This window comes from Mustela erminea, chromosome 1 (assembly GCF_009829155.1).
Source record: "Mustela erminea isolate mMusErm1 chromosome 1, mMusErm1.Pri, whole genome shotgun sequence".
NCBI classification, from domain to species: domain Eukaryota; kingdom Metazoa; phylum Chordata; class Mammalia; order Carnivora; family Mustelidae; genus Mustela; species Mustela erminea.
Window position 1 is genome coordinate 831,524 of NC_045614.1, and position 23,408 is coordinate 854,931.

At 66.0% G+C, this 23,408-nt stretch overlaps 1 protein-coding gene across 6 annotated transcripts; it reads left to right on the forward strand.

Annotated features, from left to right (window-relative positions):
• The first annotated feature begins 201 nt into the window (after nucleotides 1-201).
• On the forward strand, nucleotides 202-21,706 carry APC2 (APC regulator of WNT signaling pathway 2). 6 transcript variants are annotated; one of them, XM_032305170.1, is made up of 15 exons: nucleotides 202-331; nucleotides 6,182-6,340; nucleotides 6,497-6,587; nucleotides 6,721-6,901; nucleotides 8,420-8,528; nucleotides 8,616-8,732; nucleotides 9,002-9,079; nucleotides 9,217-9,315; nucleotides 9,890-10,295; nucleotides 10,654-10,749; nucleotides 13,273-13,412; nucleotides 13,884-13,961; nucleotides 14,151-14,267; nucleotides 14,638-14,852; nucleotides 16,055-21,706. In XM_032305170.1, exons 1-15 carry the CDS (start codon nucleotides 278-280, stop codon nucleotides 21,009-21,011), a joined length of 6,897 nt encoding a protein of 2,298 aa, XP_032161061.1. In that variant the 5' UTR covers nucleotides 202-277; the 3' UTR covers nucleotides 21,012-21,706. The 6 variants fall into 6 exon arrangements, with proteins under 6 accessions (XP_032161061.1, XP_032161033.1, XP_032161045.1 ...); XM_032305142.1 differs by lacking the exon at nucleotides 202-331 and adding an exon at nucleotides 360-3,576; XM_032305154.1 differs by lacking the exon at nucleotides 202-331 and adding an exon at nucleotides 360-3,576 and having other exon boundaries at nucleotides 9,890-10,265.
• The last annotated feature ends 1,702 nt before the right edge of the window (nucleotides 21,707-23,408 follow it).

A 23,408-nucleotide genomic window follows, 5' to 3' on the forward strand; every position in this document is an offset into this window, starting at 1 on the left:
CCGCTCTTCCTCCGACCTACCCCTCTCCGGGTTCCCACCTTCTGCTCCCGAGTCCTCAGTCCCGCGAGGCTCCCTCCCCCGGCTCCTGCGAAGTCCCGCGGACCCGCTCGTGGGTCGCCCCCCTCCCCAGGAGTCCCCGCCCCCAACCCCGCCGAGCGAGCGAGCGCTCCTCGCGTCCCTCCGCGCAGGCGCAGGGAGTCTCGGCGGTGCCTCCCCCCCGCCCGAACCCGAGCAGCCGAGGGCGGGGCGCGGGCTGGTCCGGGGCGGCCGCGGCTCCATGGGGCTCTGGGGGCTGCTGAGCCTGCTACACTCGGCCTTCTTCGGGGACCAGGTAGGGCGTGGGGGCGCTCCACGCGCACGACGCTTGACGGGTCTGGGGTCTCGCGCCGTCGCCGCGGAGACCGTTGCCAGGGAAACTGCCTCGGGCTGCGAGCCCCTCCCCCCGCGTCGCAGCGAACCCCCCCAACCCCGGGTCTGCGCAAGCGCGGCCTCGCCGTGCCCAGCTCCCCGTCTCCGAAGGAGACCCCCAGGACCCCTCCCCACTGCGCGGGCACAGAGAGCACCTGGGGCGGCGGGACCGCGACGGGGGACCGCCCTGCCGAGGGTCCGTCCCATACAGGAGGGTAGAGGCCGGGCCACGCCCTGCACCTTTTCCAGCCTCGGTTTCCCCTCTGGGCTCCCGGCTGAGGGCCTACTCCGCCTTTCGCCGAGGCTGAGGTTCCTAAAATGTATCCCACCGAGGCCCAAGCGCTTTGCGGGCCTCTAATCGTCCGGGACCCTGCGGCTCTAACATCCCCAACTGAAGAGGAAACTGAGGCTGGGGGCGCAGCGGGGAGCCCAAGGTCACGGCCTCGGCAGGGCGGGGGCCAGAGCGTGGGGCAGAGGCGTCGGGAGAGGAGCCGGTCCGGACGCCGACGGGGGAGCTGTCCGCGGTGCTGACGGGACGCTCGCTCGCCTCCTCCCCGCCGGGGGAAACTGAGCCCCAGAGCCCTGGCAGGCGACCCGCCCCGATCGGGTTTCAGGGGCGCGGCCTCACCACTCCCCCATCTCCGGTGCCCGTCCTTCCTCGCGGCTCCATCACCCGGCTGGGCTCTCAACTGGTCGCATGACAGACCTGGTGCCTTCCTGCTTCCTTCAGCCCTACCCCAGCTGAGTGGCGGGGGGGGGGGGCACCCCGGGTCCTACCCACCCCTCCGCCCCGGGCACCGCGGAGGATCAGTGAAAGAGGGCGGGGCATCAAGTGGGAATTGGCGCTGAGGTCAGGATCAGAAGACTCAGACACTGAGTGACCGTGTTGTATGGGGGCCGGATGCTGGGACGGCGGTGGAGGGGAGGGAGCGGTCTCTGGGTGAGGGTGGGGCTGAGCGAGCCCCGTGGTTCCACGGCAGCAGTGGGGAGCGCAGAAGGTCCCAGGAGGGTCCCCGGGAAGGGTCTCCACACTAGGCCTGGGTGCTGTACATTGGGGGGAGGTGTCTTTCATTCCCCCAAGGCTGGGACTGGGGTCCTGGGGTGCTGTATTTCCCAAGGTTCTATGGTTCTCGAATCTCCATGATGCCTGGGTCTGTGGCTCAAGAATTTACAGGGTCAGGGATTCTCGAGGAGGAGGAGGAGCAGGGGCTTCAGAGATACAATTTTCCAGAGGCTTGGGGACAAGAGCACCTGGGGGGACCTCAGTCCCAGGTGCCCTCAGCCCTCCAGGACCCAGGGCTGCTGAGGTTCATGAGTGAACTCCAGCAGGGCACTCCCTGGCTTAAGCCTCAGTGTCCTCATATGTATGAGGACATGGCTGGCCTTTAGGCCACTCTAAGATTTTTGGCTGAGAGGGGCCTGGGGGCCAGTGACCTCTGAGACTGGGTGGGGGAGGTGAGACCTAGTTCTGTGCGGGCAAGGGTTCTCCAACCCACCTCCTAGTCAACAAAACAAGAAACCCGAGGTCAGAGAGAGAGAGGCCCAAGGTCATGGCGGGGAATCAAGGTAGAGCTAATGCTGTGGCCCTGAGCCCTGTCCTTTCCCCAGCCCCTCTGTCCTGCTCTGTGGCCAGTTCAGCCCATGACCCTTCCAGGGGACTGCCCCTGCTCCAAACCCATCATAAGGACCTGACCCAGGCCTAAACCCACATCCCCTGAGAGGGCACTGATCCCAGCTCTGGAAACTGCACACGCTGTTCCTTTAGCCCGGAACGCTGTTCCCTCCTTGCTTCCATGGCCAGCTCTTCATCCTGAAGAGACCAAGCACCATGTCCCCTTCTCTGGGCAGCCTTCCCAGCTTCCAGAAAGAGCCCCCTTGCCCACTGCACCCTGTCCTCAAGCCCCACGGGCTGGGGACTGCTGTGTCTGGCTCTTGAGGGTCCGCTCAGGGCCCCCGGCATTGCCAGCCCAGGACGGACACGGGGGGGCCTCCTGCAGCAAACCCAACAGAAAACAGTGTGGCCCCCTTGCCCTTGGCTCCCTGTTGTCCCGTCGTTCCCTGCACCAGCCCTAACTGAGGCTGCAGCTGCCTCCCCCATTTTACCCAGGGGGAATCAGGTTCTCGGGGCAAACGATTTGCCCCGGCGTCCCAGCCAGGAAAGACAGAGGCAGCCCCCCTAAACCCTGTCTCCTGGCCCAGAGCCCCCTTTGTCCTCGTGCATGCGTGTGTCTGAGGCAGGAAGGACTGGCCACAGCTGCGAGATCCTGGCTCTGGGTTTTAAACCCTCAAGTGGTTCTGGGGACCCAGGGAAGAACTGAGGAAGCGGGGGCCCCAGGCCCCTCCCTCTTCGGCCTCCCCTTCTGTGAGGGTGAAATAGAAGTGTGACGAGAGACAGAGACACAGGGAGACGAGATTGCAAGAGACCGAGCGACATGCGGGAGGACAGGAGTCCCAGCCGATGCCCGCGGAGGAGTTCTGCCAGGGAGACAGAAATGCCAGGGTCGCAGGTGCTTCTCAGCCCGCCCATCCCCCATGCTCAGTCCCTCATGCCAGTCACGGCCCTCCCTGCTGGCAGGGGCTGGGGGGTCCAGCCTGGGTCCTTGGCCCTGCCCTGCTCTCACCCATCTGCACAAGGCCTGGCTGGGTCCGTGAGGAGGGGCTGACCTGGCTCCTGCCCACCCGCCCCCAGATTCTGATGTAACATCCAGGACTGGGTGTTTCACTTCCAAGTTCTCCGGATCCAGCCGCAGGAGGTTCTTAAGGCCGCTTTACTCCGGAACGTGTGGGGGACACGGAGCCCTAGACCACGGGGCGCCCCCTTCCCTTGGAGGGGGTTCACCCCCCTTTGCACACGCAGTCCCTGAACCCGCCCGGAGGCGCGACGTCCCGCTGCCGCCGCTGGTCCCCGCCCTGGGGCCGCCATTGGCTGTTGCCATGGCACCAGGCCTTCTTCCCGCGCCGCGATTGGCCGCGGCGGCTGCATCCCGCATCCCGCATCCTCCCCCGCTCGCGGTGGTCTCGCCCAGCCCCAGGAGCGGCGGCGCCGCCTGGGCAGGCCGGGACCGGGCTTTGTCCGCCCCGGAACCCTCTGCCTGCGCCGCCAAGACCCCGAAGACCCGGAACCCACGCCCCGCGGCGCCCCCGCCAGCCCAGCCCGAGCGAGATAAAGTAAGCGGCGGGCTTCCCTGGGTGGAGGGCGGGGGGCGCGTCCTCCGCCTCTGCTGGGGGTCTCTGTCCCCTGGTCTCTGCTTCAGCGCTGGGCACACTCTCCGGAGCCTCGGCTTCTGCAGGGTGGAGCCAGAAGGGAAACTGAGCCGCGGGAAGGGGGACGCCCCCGCTGCTGCCGCTGTCCCCACGCACACACCCACTCCCGGCGTTCACCGCTCGGACCTCCCAGTCTGCAGGCAGGCCTGTGTGTGCTTGGGGATCGTGCCCCACCTCTCTGGACATCAGTTTCCCATTCTGTGAAGTGGGGCCTGGATTGAAGGGAAGAGAAGGGCCTCTTTGGGCCACATCTGTGCCACCCCTCCCTGCTCAACTAGACCAGCCCCCTGCTACTGGTGCTTTCCCTTCTGCAGTGGAGATCTCCCAGGGAGGTTCCTGGGAGTCCCCTGGCGCAACCTGGAGCTGAGCGGCAGGCAGGAGGGCTTCCTGGAGGAAGTTGCACCTTGAGGGATGGCAGGGTTTGGGAAAGGTGCTCCAGGTGGAAAACCGCACACGCAGAGGCCTGGTGGAAGAGCACGGCTGTGCCACCCCAGGGGATGTGGAGGAGTCAGGTCTTATCTCAAGGGCACTGGGGAGCCATGGGAAGTACTGGAGCGAGGGAAGGACTCCAACCAGTGACTCTCAGGGCTTCCTTCTGGCTGTGCGTGAGGAGTGGACTGTGGGAGGCCAGCGAGGCTGCCCTGGTGGCAGGGCTGTGGGGAGTTGGGCGAGAGAGGGTCCAACTGGGCAAAGCTTGAGGGGCTGGTGGGAGTGTGGAGTTGGGGACTCAGGCTGGAAAAGGGGGGGTCTGGTGGGGGCCCTGCGGCCAAGCTCAGGCTGATGAGGATGCCTGGGGAGCGGAGGTATCCCAGGCTCGGCCTGGAACATCCACGCAGACACCCCTGAGGGAAACGGGAGCTGGGAGGCTACCCCGGGTGGGGCTCAGGGAGGGGGCCTAGGTTGGTCGGGGCAGTGCAGGGATGTGCAGGCGGTGTCGCGCCCGGCTTAGTGCTTCCTTCTAGTGGGGCAGGGCCTGGGAGCCTCAGCCAGGACACAACTCCAGCCCAGGGAATTTGCCGCAACCCCAGGCCTAGGTCCCAGCTCTGCGACCCCCGACGGAGCCTCGGTTGGGACCACTACTGGGGTGGGAGGCGAAGGCTGTGGTCCCCAGCGGCTGGCCTTCCCTGCCTGGCCGCCGGCTGCCCTGTGATCTCTGGTTTGCTCCATGACCACTGGCATGCCTGACCCTCTCATCAGCCTGCAGGATGGGCCAAGCATACTGCGTTCCCATGGCTCAGAAGGGCAAACTGAGGCCAGAGCGCACCACCTGGACTCCTGAGTCCTTCCAGGACCGGGTTCCAGTCGTGCCTTGTCTGTCTCCCTGGCCTCACTTTCTTCCTCTGAGCACAGCCTGTTGGTGGTCCCTGAGGCTCAGGACTGTGACCGGGAACTCGGAAGACACGGTCAGGCACACAGTAGGTCTTCCCGGTGGGTTCGGATGGCCTGACCTCATCTCTGCACCTTTACAACAGGCCCAGCATGCCCTTGGTGACCCCCGGGGTGGGTGGGGTGGGGAGGGTTCTGTGGGTAGGAGCAGAGGGACAAGGGCCGTTGAGCGAATGAATGCAGGTGGGGGGGGGGCGAGGGCGCGAGGGTAAGCGCCTCCCTGTGGGCAAGGGGAAGGCGGGCTGGTCTGGGGAGGGGGCTCCCAGGAAGGAGGTGGGGAAGAGGCCTGGCTGCCATTGGTGCGCCTCAGACAAAGGCGGAGGGAGGGGGCGAGTGCTGATGGGAAGGGAACAAAGAGGGAAGGGGAGGGGTGGGGAGGGGTGGGGAGGAGGTGGGACAGCTCCGGGGAGGGCCTAGCCAAGAGAGGAGGGGCCGCCAGCCAGCTGGACAGAGGAAGGGGGCTGGGCCACAGTGAGAAAGGGCCGCCACACACAAAGAAGTGGACGGCAGTGGCAGAGCCCAGGAGACGGGGCATGGGGCCGCCGGGGCCGCCGGGGGGCTGACCAGAGGGGAGTCAGGCTGGGCAGGCAGCTGCTGGGGCTCCAGCTGTTGGTGAAGGGGTCTGGGCGGCGGGGCATCCAGATTTAGACCCCCAGGGTGACTGCGATGGGCTCCAGTTGAGGGGGTCGCCACATCGGCCTGGCCGTCGCTCTTCGTGCTGCTTTTTCTTGGTGGACACAGCCTTGTTCTCGCCCCTCGGCTGGGCCAGCCGGTGGTCTCTTCCCCTCACCTCTGGGCGGCTGCTCTCTGTGGGGGAGGCCCGTGGCCATCAGCAGGTGTGTCTGGGAACCCAGCAGTGAGGCCGGCCAGGCGCTGGTGTCTGCTGGTCAGCTGCTCATTTGGGTTGTGTGTCTCGACGTCCATTCCATGGCTCTGCGCACATCTGTCGCTGTCTGTTGCTCTGCTGGCCATGCTGCATGGCCTTGGGGCCAGCCCTGCAGCGGTCCACACCAGGCAGTCCTGTGGGGACTCACCCCCCGGAATGGATGGGAGGGCTAGGACTTCGGTCAGGGGCCACCCGTCCCTAGACCTTGGGTGAACCTTGTCTGACCTGTGGCCCCAGGCGCTCCAGGAGCTGAAGATGGCGAGCTCCGTGGCACCCTACGAGCAGCTGGTGCGGCAGGTGGAGGCCTTGAAGGCCGAGAACAGTCACCTGAGGCAGGAGCTGCGGGACAATTCCAGCCACCTGTCCAAGCTAGAGACGGAGACGTCCGGCATGAAGGTGCGGGTGGGGCTGGGCAGAGGTTGGAGGCACAAACACCAGGGTGCTGGACCAAGAGTCTGGCAGGCCAGGCTGGGGCATCTTGTGGTGGGGGTGGCTCAGGGGAGCCCAGGACATCCGGCTTACGCCGCTGGCGCTCTCCCACCCCCGCCGTAGGAGGTCCTGAAGCACTTACAGGGCAAGCTGGAGCAGGAGGCCGGAGTGCTGGTGTCCCTGGGGCAGACAGACGTGCTGGAGCAGCTGAAAGGTGAGAGTGCTGCCGGGGGCCCCTCTGCACACTGGGGCAATCTGCAGCCTTCCTCCAGAGGGAGCTGGGAGGAGGAGGAGGAGGAGAGGCAGGAAGGGGCACTGACTTCTCCCTCTCTTCCGTGTCCATACAGCCCTGCAGATGGACATCACCAGCCTGTACAACCTCAAGTTCCAGCCCCCAGCCCTAAGTCCCGAGCCCGCGGCGCGGACCCCCGAAGAAAGTCCCGTCCACGGCTCTGGACCCTCTAAGGACAGTTTTGGGGAGCTGAGCAGGGCTACTGTCCGGCTGCTGGAGGAGCTGGACCGGGAACGGTGAGAGACAGCACGTGGTGGGAAGCCCCACCCCCAGCCAGCTCCGCCCCAGCGATCCCTGACCCCTGATTGGCCCACCGGCAAGTGCCCCACCCACCTCCTGAGTGAACCCTGCTAGCTGTGGCTGGTCTTCCCCCTTCTCCGTCCCGAGGAGCTCTGGAGGACAAAGAGGAGGGCTCCTGGGAGATGTCCTCAGGGGTCCCCAGCATGCAGGCCTCCCCAAGGACAGGGCTGTGTCCATTGCCAGGGTCAGGACTGGAGCCAGAAGGGCTCAAGGCAGCCTTTGTGGAGAGAGGGGCTGTGGCCCAGGAAACCCGGGCCCATGGCCAGCAGAGGAAAGCAGCGTCCGGGGCGTCCAGCTCGGCTCAGCTGGGTTGTGTGGGGTCCGACGGGGCAGTTCAGGAGTGGCTTGGAGTCATGTCCATGCCGTGCTCTGGGACCTCAAGCTAGTCTCCTAACTCCTCCCAGCCTCAGACTTCTGCTCTGTAATTAGATGGAACATAGGCCACATTATTTGAAGTCAATAAGTTTTTGAGGCGCTTGGGGGGCTCAGCAGGTTAAAACCTTTGCGCTCAGCTCAGATCATGGTCTCAGGGTCTTGGGATAGAGCCCTGCATCCAGCTCTCTGCTCAGCGGAGAGCCTGCTTCCTCTCTCTCCCTGCCTCTCCGCCTACTTGTGATCTCTGCCAAATAAATAAATAAAATCGTCTAAAAAATAATAAAGTAAAATAAAGTTAGTAAGCATTTTTTAAAGATTTTTTAAAAGATTTTATTTATTTGACAGAGATCACAAGTAGGCAGAGAGGCAGGCCGGAGGTGGGGGGTGGGAAGCAGGCTCCCCACTGAGCAGAGCGCCCCATGTGGGGCTCCATCCCAGGACCCTGAGATCATGACCCAAGCCAAAGGCAGAGGCTTAACCCACTGAGCCACCCAGGCGCCCCTTTTTAAGATTATTTATTTATTTATTTGACAGACAGAGATCACAAGCAGGCAGAGAGGCAGAGAGAGAGGAGGAAGCAGGCTTCCCGCTGAGCAGAGAGCCCGATACGGGGCTTGACCCCAGGACCCCGAGATCATGACCCGAGCCGAAGGCAGAGGCTTTAACCCACTGAGCCCCCCAGGCACCCAGGCAATAAGTTTTTATTTAAAGAAAAGATAAGAGCCTAAACATTGAGCTCTGTACAATGGGAACAGAAGGGCGTGCCCACAGCGCTGTTCCGAGGGAGGCTGTTGGGCCTGGATCAACCCGAGCCTGACGTGGTCTTCGCAGGCTACAGGGAGACTAGCTGGTGCGGGAGAAGCGTGAGGGGCACAGCAGCCCCCTCGGAGCATGTCTCCGGGGACCAGACCTTACCAAGGAATCACCTCTCTCCTTTGCGTGAACGCCCCGTCCCACCCAGCCCCGCGAGCACCGAGGCTGGTGCCCTGCCGGGAAGCGAGGCTTCCAGGGAGCAGGGCCCGCTCCGCGGCCTCGGCGGCCCCCCGTCCGCAGCCCGCGCCCACCGACTGCCCCCTCAGGTGCTTCCTGTTGAACGAGATCGAGAAGGAGGAGAAGGAGAAGCTCTGGTACTACTCGCAGCTGCAGGGCCTGTCCAAGCGCCTGGACGAGCTCCCGCACGTGGAGACGGTGAGCGGCCGCGGCGCGGGGCGCGCGGGGGCGGGCGCGGGGCTCGGGCCGGGGCGCGCCCTCACCGCGGCCGCCCGCCCCTCCCAGCAGTTCTCGATGCAGATGGACCTGATCCGGCAGCAGCTGGAGTTCGAGGCCCAGCACATCCGCTCGCTGATGGAGGAGCGCTTCGGCACGTCGGACGAGATGGTGCAGCGCGCGCAGGTGAGGCGGGGCCGGCGCGGACCGCGGGGGGCGGGGCCTGGCTCGGGGGCGGGGCTCAGGGCGGGTGGGGCCAGGTAGAGGAGCAGGTGGGATCCGAGCCAGGGGCGGGGCCAGGGAGTGGGCGGAGTGGGACGTCGAAGTGCGGCTCGGGCCGCGGGTGGGGTCCTAGCCGGGAGAGGGCGGGGCCAGCGCCGGGGCGGGGCCAGCTCCGGGGCGGGGCCAGCTCCGGGGCGGGGCCAGCCCTGGCGAGCGCCTTTCTCTGCGCTCAGATCCGCGCTTCGCGCCTGGAGCAGATCGATCAGGAGCTGCTCTCCGCCCAGGACCGCGTGCCGCAGACCGAGGCCCAGGTACCGGGAGGGGTGGAGCAGGAACGGGCCCGCAGCCCCCACCCACATCGTCATGGGGCTGTAGCCGGCATCCGCAGTCTGGGCACTTTGTGGGGTGCTCCCCAACCGAACCCCCAGGCCCGGTGTTCTCCGCACAGGCCCTGCTGGCGGTGAAGTCAGTGCCGGTAGAGGAGGACCCGGAGACTGAGGTCCCCACGCACCCTGACGACGGTGTCCCTCAGCCGGGCAACAGCAAGGTGAGGGGTATCCAGGTTCGTGGGGGGCCCGGCGGCTGGCCTGAGCTGCGAGGGGTGAGGGCGGCCTGCTGGGTTGAGGTACATGGTAGGTGGGTCCCGCGTCGCTGTCAGACGTGGGGGATTCTCTCTCCTCTGTCTCCATAAAGTGTCCTCAGGTGTGGAAGGGCCACCTGGATGGGGGGTTGCGGTGAGGCTGGCAAGGCCAGCATGTGCTCTGGGGTTGGGAAGGTGGGTGGGGGATAGCTGTCCTGGGGCCGGTTCAACCTAGTCTCAGACGTAGGAGGTCACCCACGGGAGTACCCAGTGAGGGACCACAGGGTGGACTCTTGGGCCTCCAGAACTGGGGGTACTCGGTGCTGGCTGACGCCTCCCATCCCCTCCCCACGTGTGTGCGCTGGCCCCCAGGAGGATGCAGAGCAGGGGGGGTCAGGGTGAGCCAGCGATTCTCCCGGGCTGGGGTCCCAGGACTCTCACTGTGTTTGGGCGGCGCACTGGAGGGCCGCGGCTAGCCCTGGCTGGGGCCCGGTGAGCTGGGCAGCGTTCCCCGCCTTGACTTCATCCTCTGCCCTTCCAGGTGGAGGTGGTCTTCTGGTTGCTGTCCATGCTGGCGACACGGGACCAGGAGGACACAGCCCGCACCCTGCTGGCGATGTCCAGCTCGCCGGAGAGCTGCGTGGCGATGCGCCGCTCGGGGTGTCTGCCGCTGCTGCTGCAGATCCTGCACGGCGCGGAGGCGGGCAACGGGAGCCCCGGGGCGCCGGGAGCCAAGGATGCACGCATGCGCGCCAACGCGGCGCTGCACAACATAGTCTTCTCGCAACCGGACCAGGGCCTGGCGCGCAAGGAGATGCGCGTCCTGCATGTGTTGGAGCAGATCCGGGCCTACTGCGAGACCTGCTGGGACTGGCTTCAGGGCAGGGACGGTGCCGACGGAGGCGGCAACGGCGGCGGTGAGCGCGTAGGAGCTCCGGTGTGGGGGGGTGGTAAGCCGGCAGCCGTCCAGGTCTCCCGCGGACTCCGGCTAGAGCCTTAACCTTTGCAAGCAGGGTGCAGTCTGGGACCCCTAGTGTTTGCAGGTCTTTGCAAACTTAATATATGGCAAAAACACTGCCAAAAGGTCCTTAGCACCAGGCACTACCTCATCGGCCTTTGCGATGCAGCGGCGTGGGCAGCACCCTGTGACTTGACTTTAGACAGGCTCTGGGGGGCCCCCCATGCGCCCACGAACAGCGGTTTGAAAAGCTCTGGGGTCCCTGCAGGCCTGTGGGGTGGAGAAGGCAGGGAAGGGCAGGGAGATACTGGCAGCAGGTGGCTCTGACCCGGCCCCCTGTCCCGCAGCCCCTGTCCCCATTGAGCCTCAGATCTGCCAGGCCACCTGTGCCGTGATGAAGCTGTCCTTTGATGAGGAGTACCGCCGTGCCATGAACGAGCTGGGTGAGTGCCCCCTGGCTTCTTCCAGGACTCCACACCGTCTCCTGACTGGCCCTGGGGGGCCGCTGGGCCTCATTCTGGCCAGGGCTGGCTTGGTAGCCACCAGGATGCTGGGGCTCGGAGAACAGGGAAGCGTCTCTGCTCAGGGAGCCTGGCGGGTGGCGGTGGGGGTCGACCTTGTGAAATCCTAGGTTTGTGAGCATTACAGGTGTTATGTCTCTTTCCATATACGAGTCCTCGAAACCCGGGAAAAACAAATAGCAAAGCTCAAACATCACACCCATGTATGCTCAATTTCACTGTCCGGAGATGCCGCTTCTCGCCTAGCAGGGGCTCAAAATGCGCAAACGGGTAGACCCCGTGCGGGTTGGCTGCGTGGGAGGCATGTGCCCAGCCCTGGGGGAGGGCTCCCCCCATATGCTGGATTTACAAAGGAAGACACAGGAAAACAAGGAAGCAGGCAACCCAGAGAAAACCCCAAATCTGGAAGCCTTGTGTGCCCAGCAGGTAGGCGTTGGCCGCAGTCAGGTGTCTTACCCTCTCTCTGCAGTCCCCTGTGGTAGGGGGCAGAGAAGGTGGTCCAGTCCGCCCCGTGCACAAGACACCTGCACGCGTGTGCCCCAGAACGTAGTCTAAACACAGGAGGCCAGAGGGCCCCGGTCGTGCTTCCCACCCACCGGCACCAGGCCAGAACAGAGAATTTCTGTTGGCTCCGCATCCCCTCTGACCTTGAGCACTTGGACTAGGAACATGTAGACTGTCCTACAGAACTGGTTCTGAGTGTGGCCCAGGACCCCTGGGGGTTCCTGACGCCCTCCTGCGAGGTCCCCAAGGTCACAGTTGTTGTGATAAGGACACAAAGATATGATTTCCTCTCCCACCCTGTCTTCTGCCGGCGTTTCCCTCTGAGGGCCGCTGGGCTGCACATTCCAAGGGCTAAGAGGCTTCATTCTCATTTTCAGCAGGAGCGTATGCACCGTTGTCGCCCATAGGCACAGAATCTCTTTGGGGTCACAAACCTCACAAACGTTCAGAGGATACAGGGGTCCTAAGGGCAAAACACTCGCATGCCGCCGGCGTCTGCCAGGAGCCCCTGGCCCGGCAGCTGAGGTCACAGCACTTGCTGCCTGTTCTTGTCCGTGTCCTTCCTGTGGGTTTCCACCTTCGGGAGGATGAAGGGCCTTGGAAGCATCCCCCGAAATCATTTATAATCACATATTAAAGTTGTTAGAGGTGCCTGGCCGGCTCAGTCGGTAGAGGCGGTGACCGTTGTTTGAGTGTTGTGAGTTCCGGTCCCACGTCGGGCCTGGAGCCTGCTTAGAAAATCAACTTGTGGTAGAATACACGTAAGATCCGCTGTCGTACGTCTCTGAGCACACAGCTGCGCGGCGGGAAGCACTCACACCCCCGCCCTCCGTCTCCAGAACTTTCCATCTCTCCACACAGAGACCCTGTCCCCATGAAGCATGGACTCCCCACCCCTGCCCCACCCCCGGCTCCCACCCTCTCCTCTCTGTGTGGCTGGGACTCCTCTGGGACCCTCCTGGGAGTGGGGTCCTGAGGGTCCTTCTGGGTCCGGCTTATTTGATATAAGTACCCTCGAGCAGAACGTTTTTGGGGTCTGCCCATGAGGTAGCAGGTGTCAGAGCGTCCCGCCTTTCTGTAGCTGAGGAATGCTGCGTTGTGGACAGACACACTGTGTCCACCCATCCGTCCACGTCCGCTGATGGACATTTGGGTTGTGTCCCCCTCTTGGCCACTGTGAACACGTCGCAGGCTTGCGTCGGAGGTTTTTATAACAGTGACTTACCACTTATTACGTGGCCAGCACTATGCTTTTTTTTTTTTTTAAAGATTTTATTTATTTGACAGAGACCACAAGCAGATAGAGAGGCAGAGAGAGAGAGGGGGGAGCAGGCTCCCCGCTGGGCAGAGAGCCCGATGCGGGGCTCGATCCCAGGACCCTGAGATCGTGACCTGAGCCGAAGGCAGAGGCTCAACCCTCTGAGCCCCTCAGATGCCCCTCGCTGCAGGTCTTTAGATGCGCACCGCTCACCTCCTGCCCCAGGGACACCGGCGTTCGCCCCCATCATCTCCGCCACGGGGAGACGGAGACGCGGCTTCTCGTGCTCGCGCCGCTGCTTTCCCTTGCTCCGTACGGACCGCGTCCCCTGATTCGTTTTCCCCGTAGTACCTCCTGAGCACGGGCCGTCCATAGCCTGCCCTCCGTGGCTCGTGGTCTGGGGAGAATTCTCATGGGGGTGATGGGGGGCTTCCCTGAGAAAGTGACGAGCTGGGAGCAGAGCCAGTAACCCGGGCAGACAGCAGGGAAGAGCACTGCAGGCAAAGACCCAGAGGCTGGGGAGCAGCCCTGGGGGCTGGGGAGGGGGACCTGAGCGGGGCAGGTGTGGGGTGGGAGGGAGCGGAGGGCGTCTGAGGCCGGGAAGGAGGCAGGGGGTGGTTTGGGGAGTCCGGCCATGGGCGGGCACCCCGCAGGCGCACCACGCCCCGCTCCCGCCCCTGCAGGTGGGCTGCAGGCCGTGGCAGACTTGCTGCAGGTTGACTACGAGATGCACAAGATGACGCGGGACCCGCTCAACCTTGCCCTTCGCCGCTACGCCGGCATGACCCTCACCAACCTCACCTTTGGGGACGTCGCCAACAAGGTGCGTGGGGCAGCCGGAGGCTGGGCAGGGTCAGCGCTCTCCAGGTCGGAGCCCTCAACCTCACCACAGCTTCGAAACAGCCCTCAGAGATGGAGACAGTTGTCCCCAGTTTGCAGGCGGGTAGACTGAGGCCCAGAGAGGGCTGGTGGGGCCGAGAAGGCTGATGTCTGCATGCGATCAGCCAGGCCACCATGCTGCGGCTGCTCTGGGGCCAGCTCTGCCGAGAATGGGACCTCTGGACTGGGGGGCGGGTGTCCGTGCTGGCCTGGGCCTCAGTTTCCTCACTGGATCAACTGGGCAAGTGCCGTCCCTCCCCTGCAGCACGCGGCAGTGAGGACGGGGGCTGGGCTCAAGCTCTAGCGCACAGTAGGTGCTCCGTGAGCAGAGGCGGGAGCCTGAAGGGGGAGGTGGGTCGACGTCATGCCCCCTGCCCTGCCCGGCACGGCGTGATTTCCCTCTTCACACCAACAGGCCACGCTGTGTGCCCGCCGGGGCTGCATGGAGGCCATCGTGGCCCAGCTGGCTTCTGAGAGCGAGGAGCTCCACCAGGTACCTGGGCAGTGTGGCCCCAGGAGCGCCCTGCGGGGTGCCCCACTGCCTGAGGCCTTTCTGCTGGCCAGGCTCCCTTTCCCCTGGGTATTGGGCATCCCCTCCAGTCTCTGCTCAGCTCCGCCTGGCACGGGGGTGGAGGCTCAGGTGGCCTTAGGTCCACATTGTCCCTTCTCTGCCCCGGCCCAGGTGGTGTCCAGCATCCTGCGCAACCTGTCCTGGCGGGCTGACATCAACAGCAAGAAGGTGCTACGGGAGGTCGGCAGCATGACTGCCCTGATGCAGTGTGTTCTTCGAGCCTCCAAGGTGGGCACCAGCTGGCGTGGGGGGCTGGGGACAGGGAGACCTCACCCCAGGCCTCAGGAAGAGGGACCGGCCAGGGCTGTTCAGTGCTAGCCACAGCGCAGGGAGACCTGGGAGAGGGGGTGAGTTCCCCATCTCGGGGGGAAATCAAGCCAAATAGTGCACTGGAAAGCAGCTGGTCACACCTGGGGCTTCCAACCCTGTATCTCCAGATCCTTTCACTGTTGCTTGTACGGGTAAATGGACCTGGGTGCCTTTCCTCCCGGCCTTCTGTCCACACCTTGACAGGAACAGCCAAGTGGGCGGGGCTGGCCTGGTCCCTGCTCCCTCCCCGCCCCCACACCAACCCCCACCTTACCCGATCTGTGTCCAGGAGTCCACCCTGAAGAGCGTGCTCAGTGCCCTGTGGAACCTGTCGGCACATAGCACGGAGAACAAGGCGGCCATCTGCCAGGTGGACGGTGCCCTGGGCTTCCTGGTGAGCACACTGACCCACAAGTGCCAGAGCAACTCCCTGGCTATCATCGAGAGCGGCGGTGGCATCCTGCGCAACGTGTCCAGCCTCATCGCCACCCGGGAGGACTACAGGTCGGCCCCCCCCAGCCCATGGCCACCGGGGGTGGAGGGCGCGGGGCCCTACACTGGGAGAAGGGGGTTGCCCCCGTGCAGTTTGGCTTGGGGATGGCAGAGCCCACTTGGCTGGGAACCGAGGACAAGCCTTGTTCTGTGCGGAGAATGGACGGTCCCAACTGGTCCCTAGGGACCACATTTTTTAGTGTAAGTATATCTCAAATCTTGTGTGGAATATACTTATACTAAATTTTAAACTAACTTATTTAGGGCGCCTGGGTGGCTCAGTGGGTTAAGCCGCTGCCTTCGGCTCAGGTCATGATCTCAGGGTCCTGGGATCGAGTCCCACATCGGGCTCTCTGCTCAGCAGGGGGCCTGCTTCCCTCTCTCTCTCTCTCTGCCTGCCTCTCCATCTACTTGTGATCTCTCTCTGTCAAATAAATAAATAAAATCTTTAAAAAAAAAATAAACTAACTTATTTAAATAAAAATATATATTACTTTCTAAACATTAACAAATACTTGTTCTTTACTGAAAATTTTATAAATACTATTAAGAAATATTCATTCCTTATCAAAATAAAGTATTATTTATGAGACAATAATCACTAATGTTTTTGATGTAGAAAAATATGTAATATTTATGTGTAGTGTAAGTATATCCCAAATATGCCATAGGCTATACTTGTGCTAAAGATTTTATTATTTTTTTTAAAGATTTTATTTACTCATTTGACAGACAAAGATCACAAGCAGAAGGAGAGGCAGGCAGAGAGAGAGGGGGTGGGGGGAAGCAGGCTGCCCGCTGAGCAGAGAGCCCGATGCGGGGCTCGATCCCAGGACCCTGAGACCATGACCTGAGCCGAAGGCAGAGGCTTTAACCCACTGAGCCCCCCAGGCGCCCCTAATATATACATTTTAGTAAACATTTAGTACGTTTTCTGAAATTCAGTTACCTTACTCTTACTTTGCTAAGACTGGCTCCCCCACTGCTGTCCCATCCGGGCAGGGCAGGGCGGAGTGGGGGGCGGCGGGGCGAGGGACAGGGTCTGGGGGGAAGGGGCGGGGCGAGGGGCTGTTAGTCCCAGCACGGGGAGGGGCGGGGCAAGCCGTGGGTGGAGCCCAGCGATGGGTGGGGCGCATCGGGGGCGGGGCCACGCGGGCTTGACGCTGCCCCCGCCCCGCCCCGCCCCGCCCGGCCCCGCCCCGCCCCGCCCGCAGGCAGGTGCTGCGCGACCACAACTGCCTGCAGACGCTGCTGCAGCACCTGACGTCGCACAGCCTGACCATCGTGAGCAACGCCTGCGGCACGCTCTGGAACCTGTCCGCCCGCAGCCCGCGTGACCAAGAGCTCCTGTGGGACCTGGGGGCCGTGGGCATGCTGCGCAACCTGGTGCACTCCAAGCACAAGATGATCGCCATGGGCAGCGCCGCCGCCCTGCGCAACCTGCTGGCCCACCGCCCCGCCAAGTACCAGACCACGGCCACGGCCGTCTCCCCCGGCGCATGCGCTCCCAGCCTGTACGTGCGGAAGCAGCGGGCGCTGGAGGCCGAGCTGGACACGCGGCACCTGGCGCAGGCGCTCGACCACCTGGAGAAGCAGGGCCTGCCGGAGGCGGAGGCCGACGCAGCCTCCAAGAAGCCCCTGCCGCCCCTGCGGCACCTGGACGGGCTGGCCCGGGACTACGCCTCGGACTCGGGCTGCTTCGACGACGATGAGGCGCCCTCCCTGGCCGCTGCAGCTGCCACTGCGGAGCCTGCCAGCCCCGCGGTGCTGTCGCTCTTCCTGGGGAGCCCCTTCCTGCAGGGGCAGGCGCTGGCCCGGGCCCCGCCAGCCCGCCGCAGTGGCCCAGAGGCAGAGAAGGAGGCCAGCGGGGAGGTGGCCGTGGCGGCCAGGGCCAAGGCCAAGCTGGCGCTGGCGGTGGCACGCATCGACAGGCTGGTGGAGGACATCTCTGCCCTGCACACCTCGTCGGACGACAGCTTCAGCCTCAGCTCTGGGGACCCTGGACAGGAAGCGCCGCGTGAAGGCCGGGCCCAGTCCTGCTCTCCTTGCCGGCGGCCGGAGGGCAGGCGGCCAGAGGCTGGCAGTCGTGCCCACCCACTGCTGCGGCTCAAGGCTGCCCACGCCAGCCTCTCCAATGACAGTCTCAACAGCGGCAGCACCGGTGATGGGCGCTGTCCCCGCGAGCACACACGGTCCTGCCCACTGGCCGTGCTGGCAGAGCACCGCGAGGGGTCCCCAAGCAGCCAGGTGCGGCCCAGCCGGCTAGACCTCCACCTGCCAGGCAGGCAGGAGCCGGCATCCCGGGACGGCTCTGCCGCCGATGCCTGTGTACGCACCATCAAGCTGTCGCCCACCTACCAGCACGTACCGCTCTTCGAGGGCAACCCCAGGGCAGGCATGGGGTCCCTGGCCCCCGGAGCCCGGAAGCAGGCCTGGCTGCCCATGGACGGCCTGAGCAAGGTGCCGGAGAAGCTGGTGGCAGAGACCGTGCCACTGTGCCTGTCGCGCTGCAGCTCCCTGTCCTCGCTGTCCTCGGCTGGCCGCCCAGGCCCCAGTGAGGCCGGGGACCTGGACAGTGACTCATCCCTGGAAGGGCTGGAGGAGGCCGGACCCAGCAAGGCTGACCTGGACGGGGCCTGGCTCGGCCCCGGGGCTGCCTCCCTGCCTGTGGCCATCCCGGCTCCGCAGCGGGGCCGGGGCCTGGGAGTGGAGGACACCACCCCGTCCAGCTCCTCGGAGAACTGCGTGCAGGAGACGCCACTGGTGCTCAGCCGCTGCAGTTCGGTGAGCTCCCTGAGCAGCTTCGAGAGCCCGTCCATCGCCAGCTCCGTGCCCAGTGACCCGTGCAGCGGGCTGGGCAGCGGCACGGTCAGCCCCAGCGAGCTGCCCGACAGCCCCGGGCAGACCATGCCTCCCAGCCGCAGCAAGACGCCCCCGCTGGCCCCCGCGCCCCCCGGCGAGCGGGAGAGCACCCAGTTCAGCCTGCAGTGGGAGAGCTATGTGAAGCGCTTCCTGGACATCGCCGACCGCCGCGAGCGCTGCCGGCTTCCGTCTGAGCTGGATGCGGGCAGCGTGCGCTTCACCGTGGAGAAGCCGGATGAGAACTTCTCCTGCGCCTCCAGCCTCAGCGCGCTGGCCCTGCACGAACACTATGTGCAGAAGGACGTGGAGCTGCGGCTGCTGCCCCCAGCCTGCCCCGAGCGTGGCAGCAGCGGCAGCGGCGGCGGCCCCGGCCTGCACTTTGCAGGGCACCGCCGGCGGGACGAGGCTGGTGGCTGTCTCGAGGGCCCGGCAGCCACCGACCAGGAGCTGGAGCTGCTGCGCGAGTGCCTGGGGGCGGCGGTCCCCGCCCGGCTCCGCAAGGTGGCCTCGGCGCTGGTGCCTGGTCGCCGCGCACTGCCCGTGCCCGTCTACATGCTGGTGCCGGCCCCCGCCCGGGGGGACAACTCCTGCGCCGACTCCGCTGACGGCACGCCCGTCACCTTCTCTAGTGCCACCTCGCTCAGTGACGAGACACTGCAGGGACCTCCCAGGGACCCGCCCAGCGGGCGCTCCGACAGGCAGAAGCCTGCGGGTCGTGAGGCCCCGGCCAGGCAGGCCACGGGGCACAGGCACAGGGCATGGGGTGCAGGCCGGAGCCCAGAGCAGGCCCGGGGCGTGGGCAGGAGCAGGGAGGGGCTGGAGCTTCCCCTCCGCCAGCCCTCGAGCGCCTGCAAGGACCAGGATGTCTCCCGCCCCAGCCCAGGCCGCGGGGACGGGGCGCTGCAGTCTCTGTGCCTCACGACGCCCACCGAGGAAGCTGTGTACTGCTTCTACGACAACGACTCAGACGAGGAGCCCTCCGAGGCGGTGGTGCCCCCGCGGCGGGCATCTGCCATCCCCCGGGCAGTTAAGAGAGAGCGCCCAGCTGGCAGGAAGGAGGTACAGGCTGCACCCAAGGCTGCGCCCAAGGCCACGCAAGCTGCCCGTGCCCAGCCCAGCCTCATTGCCGATGAGACGCCGCCGTGCTACTCCCTGAGCTCCTCCGCCAGCTCCCTGAGTGAGCCCGATCCCCCCGAGCACCCAGCAGGCCGGCCCCAGGCTCTCGAGCCGGCTGCCAACAAGGGGCTGGGCACTGCAGGGGGTCGTCATGGCCCCCCGAGCCCACGGGTGCAGACAGGGCTGCTCCGGCGCGGTGCCAACTCTGCAGTGCCCAGGCGCCGGTTCCAAGCATCGGGCTCTCGGCGCCGCAAGCCCCAAGCCACCCAGCCAGACAAGCAGCCTGCAGAGGGGCCCCGGGAGCGCGGGGACGAGGCGGCCAGCTCTGACCATGCCTCAGACCTTGACAGCGTCGAGTGGCGCGCGATCCAGGAGGGCGCCAACTCCATCGTCACGTGGCTGCACCAGGCGGCGGCGGCGGCCACCCACGAGGCCTCGTCTGGGTCTGACTCGATCCTGTCCGGGTCGGGGCTGTCGGGGAGCTCCACCCTGCAACCCTCACTGCACAGGAAGGGACGGCGGCTGCAGGCGGGGGGCCCGGTGGGCAGCACTGCGAGGCCGGAGAAACGGGACTCGGCCCTGGCCCAGCACAGCACCAGCGGCCCCGAGAAGCTGCGAGGGGCTCAGAAGACCACGTGCAGGGTGCCGGCCGTGCTCCGGGGAAGGACTGTGATCTATGTGCCCAGCCCGGCCCCCCGGGCCCAACCCAAAGGCCACCCTGGCACCCATGTGGCACCGAGGAAGATGGGACCCCCGAGTCCTGCGCAGCCAGGAGCCCCCGCCAAGACCCCCAGCCCTGGGCAGCAGCGGTCTCGAAGCCTGCACCGGCCTGGCAAGAGCTCGGAGCTGGCGGCACTGAGCCCTCCCCAGAGGAGTGCCACACCGCCCGCACGCCTGGCCAAGGCCCCCTCCTCAGGGTCCTCCCCCGCCTCTCCGGCCTCCCAGGCCCCTACCAGGAGGCTGCCCACAGGCACCCAGGCAGCAGGGCCCCTCCCTGGCCCCGGGGCAGCTCTGGTGCCCCAAACACCCACGCGGGCCCTGCTGTCTAAGCAGCACAAGACGCAGAAGTCACCTGTGCGGATCCCCTTCATGCAGAGGCCAGCCAGGCGGGGGCCGCCAGCCCTGGCCAGGGCAGCCCCGGAGCCGGGTCCCCGGGGTCGGGCGGCAGCGGAGGGAAGCCCTGGCGCCCGAGGGGGCCGCCTGGGCCTCGTTCGCGTGGCCTCTGCCCGCTCCAGTGGCAGCGAGTCGTCCGACCGCTCAGGTTTCCGGCGGCAGCTGACCTTTATCAAGGAGTCCCCGGGCCTGCTGCGCCGCCGCCGTTCGGAACTGTCCACCCCAGAGGCTGCGCGCCCCGCCTCCCAGGGCGGCTCCCCCCGCCGCAGTCAACCCGCGCTGCCCACTGTCTTCCTCTGCTCCTCGCGCTGCGACGAGCTGCGGGCAGCCCCCAGGCAGGCTCCAGTCCCCCAGCGAGCCCCCGCAGCCAGGCCCAGTCCCAGCGAGCGGCCTGCCCGGCGCCCCAGCTCCGAGAGCCCGTCCCGCCTGCCTGTGCGCACCCCCACCGCCCCACCCGAGGCGGTCAAGCGGTACGCCTCCCTGCCGCACATCAGCGTGGCCCGCAGGCCCGACGGGGCCGCCCCCGGGGCCGGCGCGGACGCTGCCCGCCGCAGCAGCGATGGAGAGGCCCGGCCGCTGCCGAGGGTGGCGGCACCAGGCACCACGTGGCGTCGCATCCGGGACGAGGACGTCCCACACATCCTGCGGAGCACGCTGCCTGCCACTGCCCTGCCACTGATGGGCGCCCCGTCCGAGGAGGGCCCCAGCAGCCCCCCACAGCGCAAGACCAGCGACGCCGTGGTCCAGACGGAGGACTTTGCCGCCACCAAGACCAACTCCAGCACGTCTCCGAGTCTGGAAAGCAGGGGGCCCCCCCAGGCTGCCATCTGCGGCCCCAGCACACTCACCGGCAGCGATGTGGACGGGCTTGGCCCCACCAAAGCGCCCACCTCTGCTCCCTTTGTCCACGAGGGCCTGGGGGTGGCTGCAGGGGGCTTTCCCACCAGCCGGCACGGCTCCCCCAGCCGCTCGGCCCGTGTCCCCCCCTTCAACTATGTGCCCAGCCCCATGGCGGCAGCCGCCACTGACTTGGCCACAGAGAAAGCCCCCGCTGCTGCCCCTACCAGCCTCCTGGAATAGTGGCCAGTGCCGGCCTTCTAGAACATCCTCTCCTGGCCAAGGGCTGGTCTGGCTGTCTGGAGGGTGGTCCTAGGGTCCGTCTACCCATCAGAGCCTCTGCCCTTGGAGCCCCACTGCAGCCTGAACTGGCCTCACATCTCATGCACAGACGCTTGCTTCGTGCTGCGGGGGCTCTGGAGGGAACGGGCTGCCGGCGTCCTCTCTCGTCCCAGCCTGGAGGGAGTGCGGCGAGGCGGTCTGGCCCCGGGCCGGCCTCCACGCGGGGATGCCCTCCCAGCCTGGGCTGCCCTCAGCAGCCCCGCTCCAGGCCCCCCTCCCTGCTGGGCCCAGCCTCAGCAAGACCATCCCGTGTCAGGAGCCGCAGGGAGGTGACAGAGTCCGCCCCGGGTGGGGGGCAGGGCTGGCGAGGGTGGCCCCATCAAGCAAGCGCCTGCCAGCTGGGGGCCTCGGCATCTGTCCCAGCCTGCACTGGGACGCAGCCCGTAATTTGGGGAGGCCTGGTAATTGGTTAATGATGGCTCTGCCGGTTAGTTTGCCTTCTCAGCCCCAGCTGGGGCGTGTGGGGGCAGGGAGTGGCTGAGCCCAACTCAAAGCCCCTGCCCCGTCCTAGACCTCGCCGCGAGGGAGTCAGGAGGGCCCCAGGGGCGGTGTGTGGAGCAGCCTGGGACAGGGAGAGGCCGGTGCGCGGACAGCAGAGGCGGGAGCTGCCTCTGGCTGCCTCTGGCTTCGACAGAACCCTGGTTGGGGGAAGGGGGGCCCCTGGAGGTGGGCACGGAGCAGCGGGAAGGAGACCCAGGCGACCGTCCCGGAGGGTGTGGGGGAGCTGGGACGCTGCCTGGGTCTGCGAGCACACCCTGGGAGCGTGTGGAGGGACGTCCCTGCGGCAGCCCCGCTTTTCAATTCCATTCTCCTTAACGACCCACGAAGCCCTGGGGTCCTCGGGCTCCGCGCCAGGTGCACCGTCCTCTCCGGACAGCACAGCAGCGGCGGGAGCCGGGCTTGGCCACTGGAGGACACTGGCCGCCGGGTGCTAGTGTCGCTGCCCTGGAGGCAGACAGACGGAGGGACAGCGAGCCTGGAGGCCTCACTTCTTCCCCCTCCCCTGCCGGCCCGCCCAGGGGCCGTGTGCACCTGGGCTTGGTGTCCACTCCAAGGGCACCTCCTTGCCCAAAGAGCCAGCGACCTCTTTCCTGCACACGGAGGCTCCAGAGAGAAGCTGCTCCCGGCTCGCAGATCTGCTGGGACAGCCGCCTCGCCAGAGCGCCACTGCCCACCGGAGCAGATGCCATGACCCTCTGCGAGCCTCAGTCCCTCCTCTGAAGGGGGAGCTCACCGGCGAGCCCCCGCCCGCGGGCACCACGGTCCCTCCCCATCATCCAGAAGTTTCCCGTGAGTCACCGTCCGCGAAGGGAACCCTTGTGAGCCGTGCTGATTCCAGACCCCACGGATGTCCCGCTGCCGTCATGCTGCATCACACACACACCCCACCCCCGTCCCGCCAAGCACCCAGTCCTGTGCGACAGGAGCCAGGGCGGCAAGCGGGGGAGATGGCGGTGGTGGCTGAGCCAGCGGCAAACAGCCACAGCCCGCCCCTGGGGACACACTGGTGTGTCTGGGACTCTTTTCAGAAACTGCCAGTCCCTGTCCCCACTGTACCCTGAAGGGCTGGGACTGAGGGTCTTCCAAGTTCCCTTCTGGCCCCGGGGACTGCCAGATGTCACGCTCGCATCTCCGTAAGACAGGTGCTCCCCGCGACGGCCTGCTGGGAAGACGCGGCAGTGGACCCACCACCAGCTCGTCCGGCCACAAGGGCCCGCGGCTTTGAGCGCCTCTGCACTGTGAGACCCAGGGCCGTGCTTCCGCCGCTCTGTGCCTGTTTCCCCACGTGGGCCGTGGGGAGAACTCCCAGAGCTACCTCTTGGGCGAGCGCAGAGCCACCATGCCTGGGGGAGACCCGTGCTTCGGGACCCTTCCTCACTGCCGCCCTCTGCCTGCCTCTCGGCTGGCACCTGGGGAGCCCGCGCCCGCCCATGCCTGGCAGCCACTTTGCCTTCCCCCCACCCACCCTACCCCTGCACGGGGACACGGCCACACCTCAGCATCCAGCCTGGGCAGGTAGCGGGCGCCTTGGTACATGCTTCCTGGAGGTGGCAGCACGTGGCAGTCACCGACAATCAACCTGAGTCGGGAGCTGAAGGCCTGAGGTCTCAGGACCCGAAGGACCAACCCAGCCACCGGCCCGGGGGACCGTGAAGGACCCGTGTGCCTCTTCAGCGCTCCTGAGGCGAGCCCGAGGGGAATACCTGGGACCCCCAGCCTGTGACCTTAGGCCCCAGGGCCAGATGGACACCACCGCTAGCTGGGTGCTGAATTCCGGGACACCCGCTGGCGCGGCAT

Bases quoted from the DNA above. Each gene is read 5' to 3' on its own strand.
- APC2 (XM_032305142.1), top strand. From the start codon at position 3,343: ATGGCACCAGGCCTTCTTCCCGCGCCGCGATTGGCCGCGGCGGCTGCA. The intron at 6,588-6,720 runs GTGAGAGTGCTG...GTGTCCATACAG, and splicing joins CGTGCTGGAGCAGCTGAAAG to CCCTGCAGATGGACATCACC. The intron at 8,733-9,001 runs GTGAGGCGGGGC...CTCTGCGCTCAG, and splicing joins AGATGGTGCAGCGCGCGCAG to ATCCGCGCTTCGCGCCTGGA.